This window comes from Pseudopodoces humilis, chromosome 5 (assembly GCF_049639895.1).
Source record: "Pseudopodoces humilis isolate 2021_Gansu_Grassland_sample_001 chromosome 5, ASM4963989v1, whole genome shotgun sequence".
Lineage (NCBI taxonomy): Eukaryota > Metazoa > Chordata > Aves > Passeriformes > Paridae > Pseudopodoces > Pseudopodoces humilis.
In genome coordinates, this window is record NC_142204.1 from 60,549,855 (window position 1) to 60,570,117 (window position 20,263).

General features: G+C 36.6%; 1 protein-coding gene across 3 annotated transcripts in view; it reads left to right on the forward strand.

Annotated features, from left to right (window-relative positions):
* Positions 1-2,401: 2,401 nt before the first annotated feature.
* Positions 2,402-20,263, forward strand: part of ORC5 (origin recognition complex subunit 5) — a 63,320-nt gene continuing 45,458 nt past the window's right edge. Inside the window, exons 1-10 of one of the 3 annotated variants that reach the window (XM_088055347.1) lie at positions 2,402-2,485; positions 5,390-5,573; positions 7,117-7,209; positions 9,121-9,318; positions 12,805-12,879; positions 15,206-15,317; positions 15,658-15,788; positions 17,499-17,547; positions 17,966-18,056; positions 20,190-20,242. In XM_088055347.1, coding sequence (XP_087911473.1) covers positions 5,463-5,573; positions 7,117-7,209; positions 9,121-9,318; positions 12,805-12,879; positions 15,206-15,317; positions 15,658-15,788; positions 17,499-17,547; positions 17,966-18,056; positions 20,190-20,242 — 913 coding nt within the window. In that variant the 5' untranslated portion in view covers positions 2,402-2,485; positions 5,390-5,462. Of the gene's footprint in view, positions 2,486-2,589; positions 2,619-2,684; positions 2,935-5,389; positions 5,574-7,116; positions 7,210-9,120; positions 9,319-12,804; positions 12,880-15,205; positions 15,318-15,657; positions 15,789-17,498; positions 17,548-17,965; positions 18,057-20,189; positions 20,243-20,263 lie in introns of those variants that run through there. The other 2 variants (XM_005526007.3, XM_088055346.1) reach the window with 2 other exon arrangements.

Sequence of the window (20,263 nt, forward strand, 5' to 3'; positions counted from 1 at the left end):
TCATTATGCTACACATAACCAGCTATACTTAGGCATGAATTCTATGTCTAGCAACTGCTACTAAACAGTTTTGGCCTCTTGAATGAAAAAAAAAAAAAAAAAAGTCACATGAGATTTAAGCAGTTTTACTGGGAAGTAGAGACTTTCTGTAGGAATATATGGACACTGATATGCCCAAGTAACTGGCAGAACTGTTCACTGGTCTTCTGTGATAGCTTTTCATTTGCAGATTTAAGAGCCCAGGATTCTGTGGTAGTTACTTCAGGTAAGTCCTGCAAAACTATAGCATTATAGCCCCACCCATTTCAATCAGTAATAACATTCTAAATTATTTTAAATTTTTAAAACTATACAGATTTTTTTTTTTTTTTTTTTTTTTTTTTAGTTTTACCTCATGGTAATAATGGTGGCACTTTGGATTAAAGAACAGAATTTTTACTGGGTATTTTGTTTGAACTACAGACTAGAAGCTAAACGAGAAGGAGTGGGGGTCTCATCCAGTTCATAAGCAGGCTTTTGGAGGTGAGGTTGCAATTGCTGAAGTATCTTTTGGTTTGATTTCAGCCAGACTGGTTCCCTCAACAAGCTCTCTTTATAAGCCACACAAATCATAGGACCAGAAAATGAGTGGAAGTGGGGATGTAACAGGGAGAGTAAGACTCTCCTCTGTGAGGTAATATGGATTTACATTGTGTTGAAATGGCCTTGGAAGGCACTCCAGCCTGAACCATTGATTCTCCAACATAACCACTAAATTGAAAACTACATATTTAAAAACTGACCTCTTTTTTTAGGATTCTTGCTCAACTCCAACACAAATTTCAGATTTGCTCAGTAGTCATCCTTAGAAGATGCAAATTCTAAACATCACTAAGAACTGCTTCCAAAACATTTCATTTCATCTCTGACATATACTACACAAATGGGGACTCACAGATACTTCTTTCAGTCATTATATTTGGGATTTAGCTAATTCTATTCAGGTTGGTTTTTGTCTATAAATTTACAATATATATCTGAAGATCTGAAATACTGTTCAGGCCAAGCTATGATAATTGCACATTTACATGCATATTTACAAAAACCCCTGACTGCTAAAAACAGCCATGCTTGATTCACGTAAGACTTATTTACTTATTTAACATTTCACCCAATTCTGAGTACAGAAGGAGTTTACTACTTTAGCTTTCATAACCCAGCATGCAGCTGTCACGTTTATCCCTCTAATACTGTGTGCACTGCTTATGCATAATATAACTTCAACTGTAATTTGAACATATGGTTATGTATTTTCAGAGCTTGACTGGAGCAGAGGCTCCAAAGACCTGGCTTTAAGCAGTTTTGTGTACAAATACATGTAAGTTAAATACTTCATGTATGTAAACTAGGAGCCACTTGTCCACAAAAATCAGATTTGTTACCTGGTGTGCAACAAGCCAATAATTTTACACTCAAGAGGGACACTGATTATTTATTTCTGAGTTGCACAAGCCAGAAATCAAACACCCCAACTATCAAAACTTTTTACTATTTATAGATTTTAGCAAACAATGGAGTTAGTGTTCATTTCCTACAAGTTACAGAGTTCTCTTATTAATTAGTATTCATCAGCTAATAATTCTATTGCTTCTCATGCTAATTAGTCTGCATGCTCAAACTTTCTCTTCTTTTGGGTCTGGGGGGTTCTTAGCTCCATGGTCACCATCTGGCCCTGCAGGAATTACCTTTCACCCGGTCGGATTGTGCTGATTTAGCACAATTGGCTTTTTAGGTTTTTTGCTTATCTTGGGTGTTCTGTCAGCTGTCCTTGAGGCATCCCTTTGTGTCCACTAGCAGTAGTACGTCCTTCTTCCCAAGCCTTGCTAACCTCCCCCAAGGTGTGAGATGAGTGAAACCTGTCCAGCCCTAGACCTTAACAGGGCAGTTCTCCCAAGTGACTTGTCTAACATCTGGTCACCACTAAGAGCTTGCCAACCTTTCTCTGTTTCACGGTCTAATTCTCCCTTCTTGTCGATTTGATTTCAAATTATACAAAGATCAAAGAACACTCCTTCTTAAGAAAAGTTTACATGTTTCGAATTTTGCAGCATCCTCACGCCTGTCCCTGGGGGAGAAATGCCTCAGCCCTGGGGCTCCCGCAGCGGCACAGTGCCCCGGCGGCTGTCCCTGGGGGATAACACGGGATATCCTGTGGCATACCCGGCTGGGTAAGGGACACAGTGCCCCGGCGGCTGCCCCTGGGGAATAACGGGATATCCTGTGGGATACCCGGCTGGGTAAGGGACACAGTGCCCTGGCGGCTGTCCCTGGGGGATAACACGGGATATCCTGTGGGATACCCGGCTGGGTAAGGGACACAGTGCCCTGGCGGCTGCCCCTGGGGGATAACGGGATATCCTGTGGGATACCCGGCTGGGTAAGGGACACAGTGCCCTGGCGGCTGCCCCTGGGGGATAACGGGATATCCTGTGGCATACCCAGCTGGGTAAGTGGCGGACTCCTCTCACGGCCGCCCCGCCCCAGGCAGGCCCGCCATGGGCACGGCGCATGCGCGCGGGCCGGGGAGGCGGGGCGGCTGCGCGCGGTGGTGGCGGCGGCGGCGGCGGCGGCGGGAGCGGGTGAGGAGCGGGTGAGAGGAGCCGGGGCGGGTGGGAAGGAAGGAGGGCAGTGAGGAGCAGAAGGGGTAGATCTGCTTCTGCTCCGCCTTCCCGGTGGGACTCGGTGTGGGAACGAAACCCGCCTCAGGCTGAGCCGCCCCCTGGGCTGGGAGCACCCTCAAGCCTTTCGCGTGGCGGAAGGAGCCCTTAAGCCGCGCTCGATGGAGGCCGGGGGTCGTCATTCCCGTTCAGCCAAGACATGCCCGTGCTGGCCAGGGGGCTTGTAGGGCTTGAGGGGACGCAGAACCGTGCTCATCTCCTAAGTTCAGTCATTTTTGTACGTCATTTTTTATGCTAGAGTGTAGAAAGGCTGCCAAGTGTAGGTGTTTTAGGACCCGTGAGTTGAGAGGAGTCCTAGTAAATCATGAAGTCCCGCCATGAAGTTTAACTTCTGCTCTTAACAGCTTTCCTCGGTCTCAGCTGAAAAGTGCTTTTTGCATCTTGCTGGTCTGGCTGGAGTCACACGTACAACCTTCTCCGGGCTGGAACATCCAGAATCCAAACTTTGGCTAATACTTATGCTTGCATTATCATTGCCATTCTAAATGAGTTCTTTTGTGAACACGTTGCTCTAAGCATCCTTTCTCTTGTGAGCTCGTGAATGGGGTCCCGTTGGAGATGAGGACATCTATCTATAGCCAGTAGAGATGTAGGTTTTCATCCGGGGGCTGAAATGTGTTCGGTGAAAGTTGCCATTTGCAGAGGGGTGTGGGAAGCAGACAGGGCTGGCAGATACGGTACTGTCAGCAGGCGATTTGTGCTTTCCCGGAGGGAAGTTTGCTTGGGACTGGCCTTGAAAAGCTGAAGTTCTTTATGGCTTTAGATGCATTTAGGACACAGTCAAGTCCTGTTCTCATGTAGCCAGTGGAGCAAAAGGGCTAGCTTTTTTTTTTTGTTAAATTTACACAATTTTTTCAGCCTTTTCTAGAACTTTTTCCCCAATTGTTTGTCCTTGGTTTTAGAAGCTTCCGTCATAAATTTTTTCTTTTCTTGATATACCTAGCTAATTTTTTAGAGACCAACCTTAATCAAGCGACTTGGGCTTTTGTGTCTTCATTCCATTTTTGGATAGATATCTGAGTAGATACAGTGGGGAGATGCACAGAGCCATTCAAAGCTGGTAAAATGGGCCAAGGCCATTTGTATGATTCTCTGTATAGGAAATAGTTTGCTTAATATGATTAATATGATTGTGGAGGTTTTTTTGCTCCTGATAACAGCATCACTTTGATTTTCCATACTTAATATGTGATTGACTTATAAATAAATAAATAATATAAATAAACTTTTTTTAAAGTTACTTCAGACTTAGTTTCTTGGTATCTAACTGTAGTCCTTGTTGTGTGTGATGCTGTTACTTCCAAGTAGGTGTAATACAAAAATTCAATTACTTATATCATCATGGATATCCATTTTTTTCTTCATTAGTTCCACTTATTTTTCTGTTGATGATTCTACAATCACAGATTTTACCTCAAAAACCACTGAAGATAAAGTGTAAAAATAAAAGAAAAATTATTTTCTCAAATCTGTTTATGGAAATACTTACCAGAGATTGGTCCCAAAAGGAAGTCTATTTTAAAGTATTTCCATAAATACATTTGTGTTTGCAAACCTCCTTGTACCCCAGTAGCTCTCCTGTTAGTGTGATCCATTACTGCATTTTTCCTTCAGGACAGTTTGTTTTCCCTTTACCTTGCTATTTCTATTGCTATTGCTAACCTAATCTTTTCTCCTGTGCTGTTGTACTTAAAACCAGTATAATGTATTTGTCGGTAAATACTTACATTTTAAATAGTTGAGAGTGTTTTGTTTATTATCTTTGTCTTGATAACATACAGATAATCCTGCCAGTTGATGGGATATCTTTATTGCCTTAATGAAATTTCCAAACTTTCTTTTTGATTGTCATGTTGTGTTTGACAAAGTCAGAATCCACCTGTTGAGGTTATTTCTCTGCATGTTATCTGTATCACAACAAGTACAAGTACATCTTACCAGCAGTTTTAGAAGTGCACACAAAGACTATCTTGGACTGTTTTTCTACATTCTGTCACTAAAATCCAGCCCTCCCAGTGTTACAGCAGTCAAGACCTTTTTTTCCCTTTTCTAGTGCTTGTCTAAAAGGTAGATTGGCATTAATATTGCAGTTTTATGTATGGTTTGGACTCCTACTAGTTTTAAGGAGTATTTCCAGTCTTTACCATCAACTGGATTTTCTTCATATGCCTCTGAGGCTTCTTTCAAGATGGGGCTAGCATTCCTGTTAGCAGCCCAGAGGTCTATTATTTTGTCATCTTTCTCTTTCCTTATGTCCTACCTCTTTCCTGTTGTTTGTAAATCCTTGTTTATTGACTGTTCAGGGAGGTGATGATCTGTGACTAATCTACTTTACTCATTTTTATTCTCTTGCTACTTTTTAATGTATATAAAATCAGAATTAAATGTGTAATTCCTCAGTTAACTAAACTAGGATAATTCTTTCTTGTATTGATTTACTCATATCCTGTATACCTTTCCATTTTGATTTGCTTTTTTGGATTTTGTCTGGTGTGGAAATGTCTGTATAGTGCCTTACATAGTTAAGTCCAGTTTTTTGAAGTCTTTTAAGTCTGTCATATTTACGCCCTTATCTTGAGCTAGGGTATCTGTTTAGATTTTACGTCAATTCCCATTCCTTTTCCTTTTATATGTATGGAAGTAAATGATAATGAAAACTTTTTCTTTTCCAGATCACTTCTTTCCTTGTCTCTGCACCTCAAAAGGGGCATGCATATTTAGGTGACTCACTACAGGAATATCAAAATGCCTAATCTTGAACATCCAGCATACCCAGCAGATGACCTGTTTCACTTGGAAAGTTTGGTGCCCTGTCGAGAATCCCAGGTGTCCATGTTGCTGTCAATATTTGGCGAGGTAGTGCTCTTTGTATTCCATGTTTGATCAGAACAAAGGCATTCCGCTGTCTCAGGCGGGAGAAGAGAAATCTAAGCATGTTTTTGTGATGTCACTGTGAACATGCTTTGGTTCCCTCTTTGTTGAAGTTTTATTTTTTGTTACTATCTTTAACATTAGTGTTTGGCAGTAGATTCTAGTATGTTGGTAGGTTGAAAGATGTATTACAGCTGGAAGGACCTAAACAAACTTTGGAGCTATTTGTGCCTTTGTCTCTCTGAAGCCTGATTTTGCCACAACTCTATTCTGTCTTTGCCAGTTAGTACCAGGGAGTAAGTCTCTTCCTCCTGGACCTAAAGTTCTAAATGTCTAAATCTGACAGTTGTCTAAATTTCTTTGAACTAAAAAAGTAATTTTTTTTAGTGTCAGTGTAGAAATTCTGTTTGGTTTTGACCTGTTAATCTAATATCTGAGTGCCTGAATTCTAAGTACATTAAATTGTTCTGATTCTTAGTAGTTTTGAGGCTGGTTGTAAGAGTGAGAAATCACTGGCTTGTTAATTGATTCTGTTACTGCTTCACAAAGCTGTGGTAAAAGGTAATGGAGATTTTTATCTGCAAACTTAAAAGCAGTTTTCTTGCAGAATGTCTGTATCCATTCAGTAACAAAATGAAAATTAGTATCTGTTTTCTGTCTTTAATTATGGATTCTAATAATATCAATAATATCAAATTGCTTGATACTAATAGTATCAAATTACAGTATTCAAGTTTTATGTATATGTTACAAGCCTAGTGGCAAAAAACTCTTCTTAAAAATAGATACTTCAATTATTGATCAATTTGCATATACTCAAACCTGCATGTCTTGCACAAGAGTGTTTCGTCTTGCATAAATTGACTATTGTTTATCCTTAAAAGTGTCAATTAAATTTTTGTATTAATTTTTAAGTCAATATACAAAAAAATTCTTAGAAATGAAAACACAAACCTGTGTGAAAATGTGCTCAGAGTGGAAAAAAAAGAATAATTCAGCTATTTTCCTTGGATCTTAAAAAAATTACATGAAATGAACAGCATCAGGACCATTAAATAAATAGATACATCAAATATTACCTTGTGAAAGAAGAGCAAGTTTTACCATCTCCTTCTTCATACCATTTAAATTTTTTCTTTGGTGCTAATGAAAAGAAACACAATTTGTAGTGTTTGCAGAAGCTAGGGGAATGTATGGTTTGCAATTTGTGCTTGCCAAGATTTTGTTTCAGTTGACTAATTTGAATTAAGAGCCCACTGCTTTTCTCTCTCTGTGTGTTTTTGTTGTTTGTTATAGCATTTTCACTGGCAGTAATGTGATACTTGATTCTTGCAACTTCCCAGCACTTCAGCAAAGGTGTAATGTAAAACTTGATCTTGTTGATTCCATAATAATTGGTGTATTTTATATTTACTGCCTCAATTTAGGATATAACTTTTCTTCTGGGGGAAAGGTCATTGTTAAATCTTTCATCTATTCAATGAAAAGAAGAACTCATACAGCAACAACTTTTTTTTTCTCCCCTTAGCGTCAGCAGTTTAGTTTTCCATCCATCTTTATCTATGGACATACATCTAGTGGAAAGACTTACGTGATGCAAACTCTTCTAACTGCCTTACAGGTAAGAATGGTCACAAAGGATATTGAATTTACAATTTATAACCATGGTTCCTCAAAATAGCCTTTACTTTCTCAAAATTATGTGTTTCCTCAATCATTTCTGCCTTCCTGATTCTTCTCCACTTACTGTGTCATGAATGCATCACTCTGCTCACTAGGACACTTAGGATAAAATGAAATTGTATATACTGACATATAATATAAATAATAATAACTTTTTTGAGAAAGTTGAAAAAAGATAAAAAAGGATGCAGATATTGTTCACCTTGTCTCCATGACTTAGCCTGAAGTAGTTCCACTGACTCCTTGTTTTAATTTTTTCCAAAACACATTTCAAAGTCCTCCTGAGTTGAAGGGTGTCATTACACAAGTTTCCATCTAGATCTGTTAATATCTCTGTTTTTGTCAGTCATGCAGTTCAGGGATTTAAATCCAATGACAGGTGCCCATTTCGTGCCTAAACTGTAAATTTCCACTTGTGTGTTTCTATAGCCCTGATACTTTTAACTTGTCCAGAGTGAGCTTATCACTTTATCTGCAGGATCTGCAGGTTTTATACAGAAACTCCGTTCATTAAAAATTCTGCAGAGGGAGAAGGGTAGAAGGCAGGGGTTTATGATCCTCCTCCATGAAGTAGCCTTTTGTGCCTTGCTCACAGCACTGTGCTGACCGCTCGCACCGTGAGCAAAGATGTGGCAGGCCCTGGGACATGGCTGGTTTTAGCAGCAGCTCTCTACAGAGCTTCCTTGTGCCATGTCTGGTGTCTGCTGTGTACTGTGCTGGTGTGAATCACATCTGAGGCACCCAGCTTTCCGTCTGCTAGGGAGGTACAGCACTACCTGCTTTTTGGTGATGTAGCCCTTACCTTTTAGTGGTGCTCAAAATCATAGAAAAGCTTTTTATTTTATGCTGTGTGAGTGGATTGCCAGCATGTACCCACCCTTCCCCACATCTGCTGAATCATATTGTATTTTAAGTAGAAGACTGGAATGAAGTACTTGGATTATTTTATTTTTATTTTTTTGTTATAGACAACCACATTCCTGCGTACTAGTGACTAATGTTTTCCAGTGGTTTTAATGTTTTGTGTGAAAAAGAGCATCTGCCTTACCAGAGATTATGGAGTTGTGCAGATAAGCTATGCCTTAAATATAAGGTTGCTAGAAAATTATCTTTTTTTGCCCTAGGTAGGTTTGACTACTGGTACTATTTTATAGGTTATAGTGCCTTCTATTTAAAGACAAATGACAGTAAATTTTCAATATTAATGAATTGATACTTAAAACGTATCTCATACTCTGTTTTTTTTTTACTCTTTACTTTGGAAAGATCTGATATTCTGAAAATGTCTTGCACAATCATGCTGATCCCACGAGCCTGATATAGAAGTTTACACTTGATCATTTGTGTGCATTGAATGCCAGAAATGTTCACAGTAATTCTGGGGAGTGTGCTGGGGTGATTACTTTCTTTGTAACGTAAGTTTGAGATGTCTGTGTTTTCTAGACGCTGTAATTTGTAATAAACCATTTTATGATACTGTAATGTCTTACAGTTGTCTAAACTTTTTTGAACTAAATGCTGTTTGGTTTTCTTGTGTATTGCTCACAATTTTTCAACATAGTTGAAGGATACATTGTGCTTCAGTTTTTAAACACAATTAGAAGGTACATGCCCATTTGAAGATGTATCAGCTCTCTCTCTTCAGTTTGTGGTACATAATATTTTGACTAGGTACATAATTGATCCTTTTTTTTTTAACAAGTGTTTTTGGTTCTTGCTGTATATTCTCTTGGCAGGGTATGGTTTCTTTCATTCTCTCATATGGAAGAGAAAACTTTTTCTGGAGTATTTACACTGTAAAAAGTCAAATGCAGTTGTATAATTTTTCTTGTTCTCTTGTTCTCTTCAGCTTCCTCATGTGTTTGTGAACTGTGTGGAATACTTTACATCACGACTTCTTCTAGAAGAAATTCTCATCCAGTTGCAAAACCGTTCTCCTGGCACAGAGCAGACCTCTCCTGTGCATTGTGATACGTTGAATGACTTTGTTCGTCTGTTTAAACAGGCTGTGGCCAGCCGGAAGCTTCAAGATGAAACATTATACATTGTAAGTAATTTCATTTTAATGTCCAGTCTCATTCCTGCTAAGAGGGTGTGAGTAATGACTTTTGATAATTAGTATTTGAAATATGTGCCTTATAGAGCAGTATGCACAAAATTTCCCCATAGATCTCATTCAGAACCTGTTGAGAGATTTTTTCTGTTGGCTTACAGGCTTTAGGTGAGGTTCTCTATTTTTCCTGGTTTTAGAATTTTTTCTACACAAAAACTGTATAGCATAACTAATAAGGAACATAAATTATATCACACATTTCAATTGAGGATGTAACAGTGTTACAAAGTCCTTAAATATAGAGAAACTGTATTTGTTTTATTATTCTTAAGTTGTGCTTATTTGTTTCCTAGCATCACAAATGAGAAAGAGGTAGGGAATAGGGCAGAAAGGAATATGGAGAATGCAAATGGCAAGGCTTGGCTGGCTAGAATAGAACTTAAGTATAATATAAAGGAATTAAAGTGCATAACTTCCTCTGTAAAATCTTACATCTTCAGCTACACTTGTGACCCTCAGAGACAGGACCTGTAATTTTAAAATTAAGATGGAAAAAAAAAGACTGCAATTAAAAAAAGTGATGATATGCTCAAGTGGAATAAACAGCAGATTGCAGGAAAAAATAATCAGAATTTAGGTTGCAGGAATAATTGAATCAGTGTAATACTAGAACACTAGGATTTGGTTTAGGTCTTTGGAGTTTTTTTACTGTGATAATCTTAACTTCAACAAGGAGTCAAAATTTGCAGACTATAACAGCATTATTGTGCTGAGAGATGACCATGGAAACAAATTTCACTCATACAAGAGGTCTGATCGAAGGACAATATGAAAGCTGTAGTATTAGTGATGTGTAAATGTATATGTATAGTGTGGACCTACAGAATATGTAGACTAAATTTCAGGCTAGCAGTGGGAATTAAATTTTTTTAAAAAAGAGATGAAACTGATTATTTAAGAAAATGAGAATGTGGTTAAGACTGATTGCTTTGAGAAACAGGCAGAGTGATTACCCAGGGTCATTATGCTCTCAATGTCCCCATACTGCTTTGGGTTTTTTTTTTTTCAGTCAAACAAGCCGTTCATAATTATACTGAACATTCTTCATTCCGTTTCACATACTACAGTTAAATACATTTTATTCCTATTTGAAAGTACTTTGCCACTGAGATAAATAACTTCATATCGTGCTTAGTGGAAACAGTACTATCTCATAGTTTCCTATAGGTCACAGGTTAATAAATTTGACATACTTCTTAGAAGTAGAATGAAGAAAATAGTGTACCAACACTTAAAAAGATAAAAACAGATAAAAAGTTATAAATAGAGAAGTAGTTTAGCTTACACTCACAAAAGTGACATTGATATTCTTCAGCAATTCCATAGACAAAAAATTTATCTCTCTAATAATCTTCAGTATATTTCACATAATACTTCTTACAGTAAAATCTTACTTTTGGATTAGTATTTGGATTAAAATCTATTCAGTAAAGAATTATTCTTGTATTCTATGAAAATTGGCATCACTCAGAAAAGTAGAAAGTTCTTGAGCAATGGTTGTAGAAAATAAAACATTAAATCACTACAAAGGTTCAATTGTATCATGAAAATAGTTGTTGCCTCAGAAGAATTAAGTATTAAATTAGTATTTCAGTTAAATTCTGTATGGAAATGGAAACAGACAGGAATGGGAGAAATCAATTAATGTTTGTTAACCTATGTTATCTGGATTTATTATAGGGTGGTTAAAATTGAGGCTGATGGGAGACCTCCATGCTGGTAACATAAACTGGCAATGCTAACTTACTCTATTTCATTTCAGTAGTAAATAATGTAATATTTCAGCTCAATTAACTCCGAGTAAATGAAGATAAATGTTTACTTTCAATCAAAGAATTCTAAATGTTTCTCTTAACCCAAGCATAGGTGCTAAATGCTTGTGATTATTTATGAAAAATGAATTTATTCATTTTAACTACCTTAAAAATTGGAGTAGATATAACTTGTAGTCATTCATACATTTACAATATTTAGTACTTTACAGAACTATCAAGCTACTTTTTTGAATGTGAGCGGTCAATTTTTTAAAGTATAGGCTTTTTTAAAAAATTGAAGAGTGACAAGTCTATATGGATACCAAAGAGTAATGCATAGATTTACAGACCTGGGGGAAGGCTGTTTTTATGAACCATTTGACACTTTCAACAAAACAGGATCACGGTGTATTTTTTCTGCTGTAAGTAAAAACTGTAGATTCCTGTTTACTAAAAAGTGTGATCTGCTTAGGTCAAGACCTTAAAGCTTTGTGTTTAGTAGCTGCAGGGCACTTGGTCCAATAAGCAGTGTTCTTTTAGTAAAAATAGCCTCTCTTTGGTCTGTAGTATAAAGCAGTCTTCATTCCTGAAGTCACTTACTACATGAACCAAATGCAGATATCAATATAAAATCTTATGTTGTAGTTTTAAATAAATTCCCAAAAAGTGTGAGATAGTGGTGTAGAGGTAGTTCTTTTAGGTTTGAGTGGTGGGATTCTGAAATAATATTTTCAGAAAATGTTTGGTTGTACACATAGAATTCTTTGCGTTATTGTGGACAACGGGAATGAGAGATGTCGTAAGATTTTGGTGGAGAGAAGATATGTAATAGGATAAAAAACATAATTTTCTAGGGACCTATAGTTTTTATCTCAATAGCAATAATTCAAAAGAAGTAATGAACTTCAGAATTTAGATTTATATTGCAAGTAGTAAATAGGCCACAAAAGAAACGTGTTTCTATTATCTTCTTTCATTCTTGTCAAGATTTTAGGTGTGCTGGGAATAAAAAAAAACATTTTTTACCAAAGGGTAACCATGCATGTGTTCATACTTTTGTTTCATTTCTTCAGACTCTATAAAGTGTTATTTGCTTAAGATGTTTCTTGTTTAAGCTGTCCATATGCTACATACCTGTTACTGCTATGTGAGGCTTGCATAAAATAAATCCTGTAAATTCCTAGGCTGCAAACTATGGCAAGAAAAGTTTCTCTCAAAATTCAGTTCAGTGAATTCTAGATGATAGCTAAATTTTTTTAAAACACCAGTTCTTATTTGTGTTCTTCTCTGAAAAATAATTTCATAGTAGGAAAATATAACTCTCCTAGAGTATACATGTAGTTAACAGTGCTACTGTACTACATGTACATTTGAAACAAGAATTTTGGGAAAAAATTGAGGTTTCAATGGTTGTTAAGGATATCATGATTTTGTGTTATATTTCTGACTGAACTTGAATAAAAATTCTTCCTGCAATGATGCATGATAGTGTTGCTTGTCTAGGGATTGTATGGTTTTTTAGAATGCAGAGCTGCTTGGGCTTCCTGGAAGTGCGTTGGAAGCAATAATCTCTCCAATTCAGTTTCCAGCAACTAAGAATTAATTTTAGGTCCATGTGAGAGTGGGAATTGACTTTGTCTATATAATATCATTGTTTTGTTAAAAGGTTCTGGATAGAGCAGAGCAGCTGAGGGAAATGGAAGCAAACATCCTGCCAGCATTTCTTAGGCTTCAAGAATTGGTAAGTGTCTGGAAAGAAAATAACATGTGTCCTGCCTGTTGAAAGTAACTGAACATGTGGTACCTGTACATCCAGGCTCACAGATCAAGATATGATTCTTTAGATGAGAAAAGTTGCAAAATTAAGCCTTGTTACCCCAAAACAGTGGTCAAAACCAGAAACCAAACTAGAATTTAAACATTAGGTTTTTATTAAATCCTTTTTTAAAAACAAATTGTGGTTAATGGTTTATTATTTACAATATCTGATGTGTTGTAGGTTCTTTGGAGGCTTGTGTCAGATATATATCTGTCTTTTCTAAATTGTCTTTTTAAGTATGAGATTTTCAGGAGACTACCAGCTGTTTAATTTAGCTGGAGCTATACAGCTCAGCAGCTGTGAATGTGCTTTGACTTGCTAGAGAATTTTCTCACACTTCTCCTGGAACTGTGCTGCAGTAAGTTTCTAATTGGAGTAAACCACTGTGTGCTTTCCTTTCTCACTTCTGAAGCATCAAAGCTTTTGAAATAAGGAAAAATGGTACATTCCCTGAAAAGAAACTGAAGACAAAACCAGAAGTTGCTGGTACTTTGAAATGTCTGAATATGTAAATAGCTGAAATTATACTTGTTCTTTCAAGGCTTTTATGTGGTGCTCTTAATCTTCTGGTCACATTGATTTCTCTACTAAATGAAGACTGATTCACAGCTGTGTTCTTAATCATGACAGCTGGTGCGTTTTCTTTCTCTTTTTATCTGTTCTGGCCATGTTCTGGACTAGGCTGCTCCTGAAGCATAAACAACCAGTTCTGCAGAGAAGGAAGGCAAACTTGGGTCTATAATTACTATATACAGAGATATATATGGGGATCAGGGATCAAAGCCCCATAGACTAAGGCGTATATGTGCTAGAGGAACACTCCCAGATTCAAACCTAACCTCCAGACAAGTCTGTTGTCTTGAGTGCTGATATTCCAGTTGCTTAAATTCTGAATTCTGGACTGAGGCTTTCTAAAGGAGTTGTGCAGCCAAATGTTTTAGAGCAATGTTGTAGGAGCAAATCTCTTGCATCTCTTCCTCTCCTGGAGTGGAAGGAGACCAGGAATGCCACTAGTAGTAGTGAAGGATATCATGGGACTGGTGGGTTGCTGCTGAAGAATAGGTCACAGATGCTTGATGTCTCTGAGGATTGTGGTAGCAAATACTAAATTTCTTCATACTGGGTGATCAGTCAGGAAGTGAACTGAACGTATCTTAGTACTTCTGTCAGCTGAAACATTAGGAGTTCTGGGAGAGGAATCCAACTAAAAGAAATGCAGAAAGATAGTTTCTTGTTGAAAGGGAAAAAATATTTATGCTCCATAAAAATGAAGAAGAAACAGTAAAGAATATGAGTGGGTGCGACTTCACCAAGTGGGAAATGTAAGTAAAAAAAGATTATCACTACATTTCAGGGAAGGGAATAGCATTTAAGTGTCTTTCAAGTCATTCAGAGCACTGTCAATTCAATCAGATTCCTTTTGTTTTATGGAGGTGCCATAATAGTTTTCAGAGGTTTTGAAGAACCGTGTTTAAAAACATCTTTTGTTAGGCAGAATTTTTAGTACGGCTGCAAAACCTTGCAAAGAGGGAGAATGACACATCATCTTAACAGATAGCTTTAGCTTCATATTGAGTAGCTAGTATTTTGAAGGGTGACCTAAATAAAACAATATTGTTTTTAATATGAAGCATTTTTTTTACATATTGATCAAAACATGCAATCTGAAGCAGGTATTTTGTCAATAAAAACTTGGTTGCAAAAATATATTACTATGAGCAGCCCCATTGTTATTAACTAGGAAAACAGTTGGGAGGGTAAACAGATAATACTGCATTTTTGGTTTGGGATGTGTGTGTGTTTTTTAAAGACCAGGTTGCCTTTAAAATGAAGTACAAGATAGCTTGGTTCCAGAGGTGCTGAGATTTCTTTTTGCTTTTTAACTTTTTCTGTTTGCTCTGAAAGTCTGTGTTTAATTACTAATGTAAAATGTTCTCTTAATTTTGGGGTGGAATCTACTTGGTATTGTGTATCACCCCACAAAGCTTACATAAAAGTAAAATGATGAGGATTGGGGAGAAATATCATATAATTATGAAGATTTGCAAATGTATGAGCTGCTTGATTAGGCCAGCTGAAGCTTTAATGCAAATTACTAGCATAGTAATAAACTGTAAATTTAATGATTTTTTGTGAAACAGAAAAGTCACAATAATTATTTTTCTCATTGATGCTCTAACATGCACTGTTTTTTTGTTATTTCTCTGCCTGTCGCTCTCTCATTCAGTTTTTTCTCTTCCCTGTGTAGACTGACAGAAATGTGACAGTTGTTCTGCTCAGTGAAATAGTGTGGGAACTGTTCCGTCCAAACATTGGGTGCTTTGAGCCATTCACCATGTATTTTCCAGATTACAGCATAGGTAAACTAAATTTTTAATCTGCTTTTTGGGGATTGTGTAACACTTTGTCAAAAGTTTTTTTCAGGTTTATCAGTGTGCCTTTTATAGAACCCAGAATATGTTATAGCTACTGGGATGTAAAAGTCTGTTCACACAACCTGTAAAGGTCTTGTCTTTTTCCACATGCCAGAACATCTCAAAGTAATTTTTTGATTCCATTACATTTGCTGGTTCTTCAAATCAATGTAGGTTTTGGTGAATTTTGTTGGGGTTTTTTAGTGATGGTTATTTGTTTTTCCATAAATATGGTTGATATATTAAGTTGGCTTGAAAACAGAAAAATTTATTTTTGTTTAAACAGGACATCTGCAGAAGATCTTGTCTCAGAATCATCCCCCAGAATATTCTGCAGATTTCTATGCTGCATATATCAATATTTTGCTTGGTGTCTTCTACATGGTCTGTAGGGACCTGAAAGAACTTCAGCATCTGGTGAGATGAGTTTCTTTAGAGTTACTATTTTGTTCTGGGATGTATTTTGCCAAATGAAAGTCTAGATTTATTGTTGCTCTGAAAGTCTAGATTTGTTGTTAAATATGGACAAAGAGAAAATCAGAGATTGTAGAATGGTTTGGTTGGAAGGGACCTTAAAGGTCTAGTTCCAACACCTGCCATGGGTAGGGACAACTTTCACTAGACCAGCTTGCTCAAAGCCTCATCCAGCCTGGCCTTGAACACTTCCAGGGATGGAGCATCCATAGCTTCTCTGAGCAGCCTGTTCCAGTGTTTCACCACCTTCATGGTAAAAAAGACTTCCTTATATCTAGTGTAAATTTGCTTTCCTGAGAATGTGTTAGCTTAAAATGTAGTCGCCCTAAAAATCCATAACAGAGGTGGCAGTTGTTTTGATGGCTGTAAAGGGCCTCCAGTATTGTGTAGTTTTCTGGTAATAAATTTAAAGTATTTGGAAAAAGGTGTTTTAACCATGTAATGTAATAGTAAACAAACTTAACAGAAGAAAATTAAGTTACTTGATGGTGACATTTGCGTAAGCTTAATAACAATTACAAACATTATCTAATCCAATTATTATTTAATTAAATATAGCGTGTACAAGGAAATTTTTTAGGTTTGACATGATCAGTGAACAAATTGGTGCTCAAGAGATGATCTGCATGTTCTGCCAGTGTTTCCCTCAGGAACATGCTGCTAAATTTCAGCTGAACTTCTCTCTTAACCATGGAGTTTTTATATGTAAATCAGATTGCTGGAGACAGAAATAGAAACCAGGGCCACCGTTCTTGCAGACACGTGCTTGACTGGCTCTGCTTGTGAGAATTTCATTAGCTTTAGATGCACTATTTTCTTGTGCAACACTACAAAAATACTAATGTAATTAGACCCTAAATTCTTTATGTGGTTGACAAGTCTCTTCCATAGAAGATAGTGGCAGACACAGATAACTGCGGACATCTGAACTCCTTAGTGTCTAGTACAGACTCTAAATGTGCATGCTTTTATGTGTAATTATTAATAGTACATTCTGGAATTTTATTAGATTTATATATGGAAGTTACACTTTGAGTTTTGTGTATTAGCACAGAGATATGTTTAAAGTGCAATAGGACAAAAAGAGAATGAACTCTGGGGATTGGTATTTTACAAAATTCTGTGTGATATTGATTTAAGCATTTTTGAAGAAAGTCTAGATTCTTGTCTTGTCAAAAATCTCTTAATCTTACTTCAGGCAAAAGGAGTTCATTTGTTTATGAAATATATTAGAATATTTTTAAAATAAATAATTTTTGAAAAAAAAATAGTTTCTGCCTAAGTATGTTGAACTTCTCCTGGAATGGAAAGTTTATCTGAAAATGAAGAGTATGAAAGTTCATGAAAACATTTTTATTGCATTTATAATGATAAATTATTATGTTAATTTAAAAAAATGCAACCCCAGAGTACAATAAACAGATCTTGCTGAGCTCAAAGCTATGTAACCTGCGGTAAATTACTTCTGTTTGTATTTTATGGTACAGAAGTGTTGCCATGTTTGACAGTATGATGGTTGTAAGCAAGTGGCATCATTATTGACTGAAAAAGGATTTGTTGGCTTTGCAAAAGAATAAATTACCCTGCTAGTTATACTCTGTAGCTGGATCAGATAGATAGTACTTTAATATGTTCTGTTTTTGCTTTCTGTAGGCTGCACTCAATTTTGCTAAATACTGTGAACCAGTGGTCAGAGGGGAAGGTAAGGCTGTGTCTTTAATTTGAGTGGGTGTATGAGAGAGTAGGTGCTGTTCAGTGGGTTTTGGTGAAGACTTGGCTCTGATCCTTATGCTGTGGTGGCACAGTGGTATCTCAGGTCACAACAGCATTGCTTACTCCAGTTGTACCCTGTCATTATTTCTTTGTCAAGGCTAAGAGAAGAAAGAAACCAAGAGGAGAGGTGCTATCAACCTGGTGCAGATTATCTCAGAACAGATAGAGAAACAGCCTTGTGTGGCAGCATGTGCTTGCTGGATGGATGGTGACGGTGCATCATCCTAAAGCAGCATGTCAGAGTCAGGGTGTTAGACCATGTCATGCCTGCGACTGTTCAGGTGCCAGGGATGAGTTTTAGTCTTCTAAGAGTTAAATGTTTAACAGTTGATTCTGGCTTGCTGCAGCAAATGAACGTGACACCCGCAAACTCTGGAAAAATATCGAACCTCATTTGAAGAAGGCAATGCAGACTGTTTATCTTCGGGAAATATCCAGGTAATTTGGAGGGCATAGGCTTGCTTGCTTTGTTGAGGTTGTATTTTTAACAACCTTCCTCTCACTGTGCTTCACGGCTAGTGTTCCTTTTTTGCTAGATGTAATCTTTTTTCTTTAATGTACATTTCTTTCTTGCCATACTCAGTTAGAAATAGCGTATCTCAGGAGGAAATTTAAACAAAATGGTATTTGTAGTATATAATAAATTCAATAAGTAAAGCAGTGGCAGCAGGTTTTGTTCTCCTTCTCTCTGATGCTGGATCCATTTTCTGTAATGTATGAATCTACCAAGCATCTTAATCCATCACCATAATATACAGACACAGTTTAAAATACACTGCTGTGTTTGTTAGCTCGCCAGATACTCACTGTACCAAGGATGTTTGCAAGCCTCAAAATTCCTGAGACATTACAGATTTTGAGTATCTGTGTTTCTTAGCTTTGTTTGATAGAGCTAGGTTCGTTTGCTGACTGCTTTCCGATCCCTTATTTTCTTTACCAAAGGCAATATTTTTCTTATTTGGAATTGCCATTTTTGTTGGCATTAAAATCTGGTGTCCTATTAATGGCTATTTTTCTTGGTATTGTTTTAGATTCCTTTTTTATTTTGTAAGCTACCAGACTGCTGGAAGAAAGGATGGTGGTGTCCATTCACAGTGGTAGTAATTGGCTTAGGTTTAATGTTCTTTCCACCTTTAAGAGGGTGATTCTGATATTACGCTGTCTAAAGAGAGTTCATTCAGTATAGCTTTGTTTCTTTATCTTGGTAAAAACATACTGACTTCTTTCCTTTGAATGTCATTGAGGCTATAGAGTATTCTGGTCACAACCTGAGTGTGTAGTAGAAGTCTTTGCTAATGTTATAGAGATATGATCATTCCTTCAAAAAGAGAATTGATTTTGCTTTGTACAAGTTAGTCTTCACTGTACAATGCAGCATTTTTCTGTTTGGCTCAAATATTTATTCAATATTGATCTTCATTACACAGTCTACTCAGGATCTTCCTGACTTTTTATATTGTGTAATTGCCTACTCTAATTAGGTTGTAATAAAAGATTATGATACAAAATAGATTGTGAATTGTTTCCAAATAAGTAATTTCCCTTTACAGTTTTCTTTGATTATAAATTTGAGCTTGACTTGATTTTTATTAGAAATTCCAGTTCTAGGATTTAACTCTGTGTACCAGTAAATGCTTGAGGAATTAAAATCACTATATCAGTTTTTCTGCCCATGGAACTACGATACTTTGCTTTTCTGTTGACTGTGTAATTTATAGCGATAGAATTTTGCTATCAGCTTTTGTTCAACCCGAACTGAAAGGAAAATGAATCTTTTTTTTTCTGTCTGTAAAATAAAAAATGGTTAAAACCTTAGCTCATTGATGAGTTGTTCTGTCTTCATTGTAATTTGAGTACTACCTGAGCTTCCATTACACTGTTTTTATAAGTTTTATGGCTTATGGCTGATAAACTGTTACGAGGAACTTTACAAAACAAGCCAAGACAGTTCCTTAAGCAAACCTGTCTTTTTGTAATCCCCTTGTGGTACACAAGATGATCCAAAATATGCTAGCAGTGTCATTCCTTAAAGGAAGTTTTAAAGTGATTTTCATTTTATATTGTTTGGGAAAACACCAAAGTACTTGGGGGCATTTTTGTCTGACAGAATAATCCATCTTGATGACTTCCACTGACTTCAAAATTACATTATGAAGTAATTATAGTATTCTTCTCACAAACATAAACAGTTATTAAGCAGATTCAAAAGAGATCAAAACTATCAGTGTTTTTCTCTTTATGCAATTCTGCATTATTCTTGAAAGTTGGAACACTGGATATTTGCTTACTCATGGTGGTTGGATGGGAAGAAATAGTATTTTGCAATTAGATCTTTTATGCCTTAATCTAACACTATTTTTTGCTTTTTTTAATCAAATACATAGTCTGCAGATTATTAAAATTTACGTATGAGATAGTAATACAAGTAATAAAGACCTTGTATTTTTAATTATTCTCTCACTAACTGTATCCTAGCCAGTGTCACAAAATCAGAGTATAACAAGCAGGTAGCTTTCTCTAAAAGACTATCAAATGCTACATCTTTATGTATTTGCATTATCTGTCTTTCAGCTCACAGTGGGAGCGTTTGCAGCATGATGGTGGAGAGCCTGGACAATTGAAAGGTATCAAACACAGTAACTGTG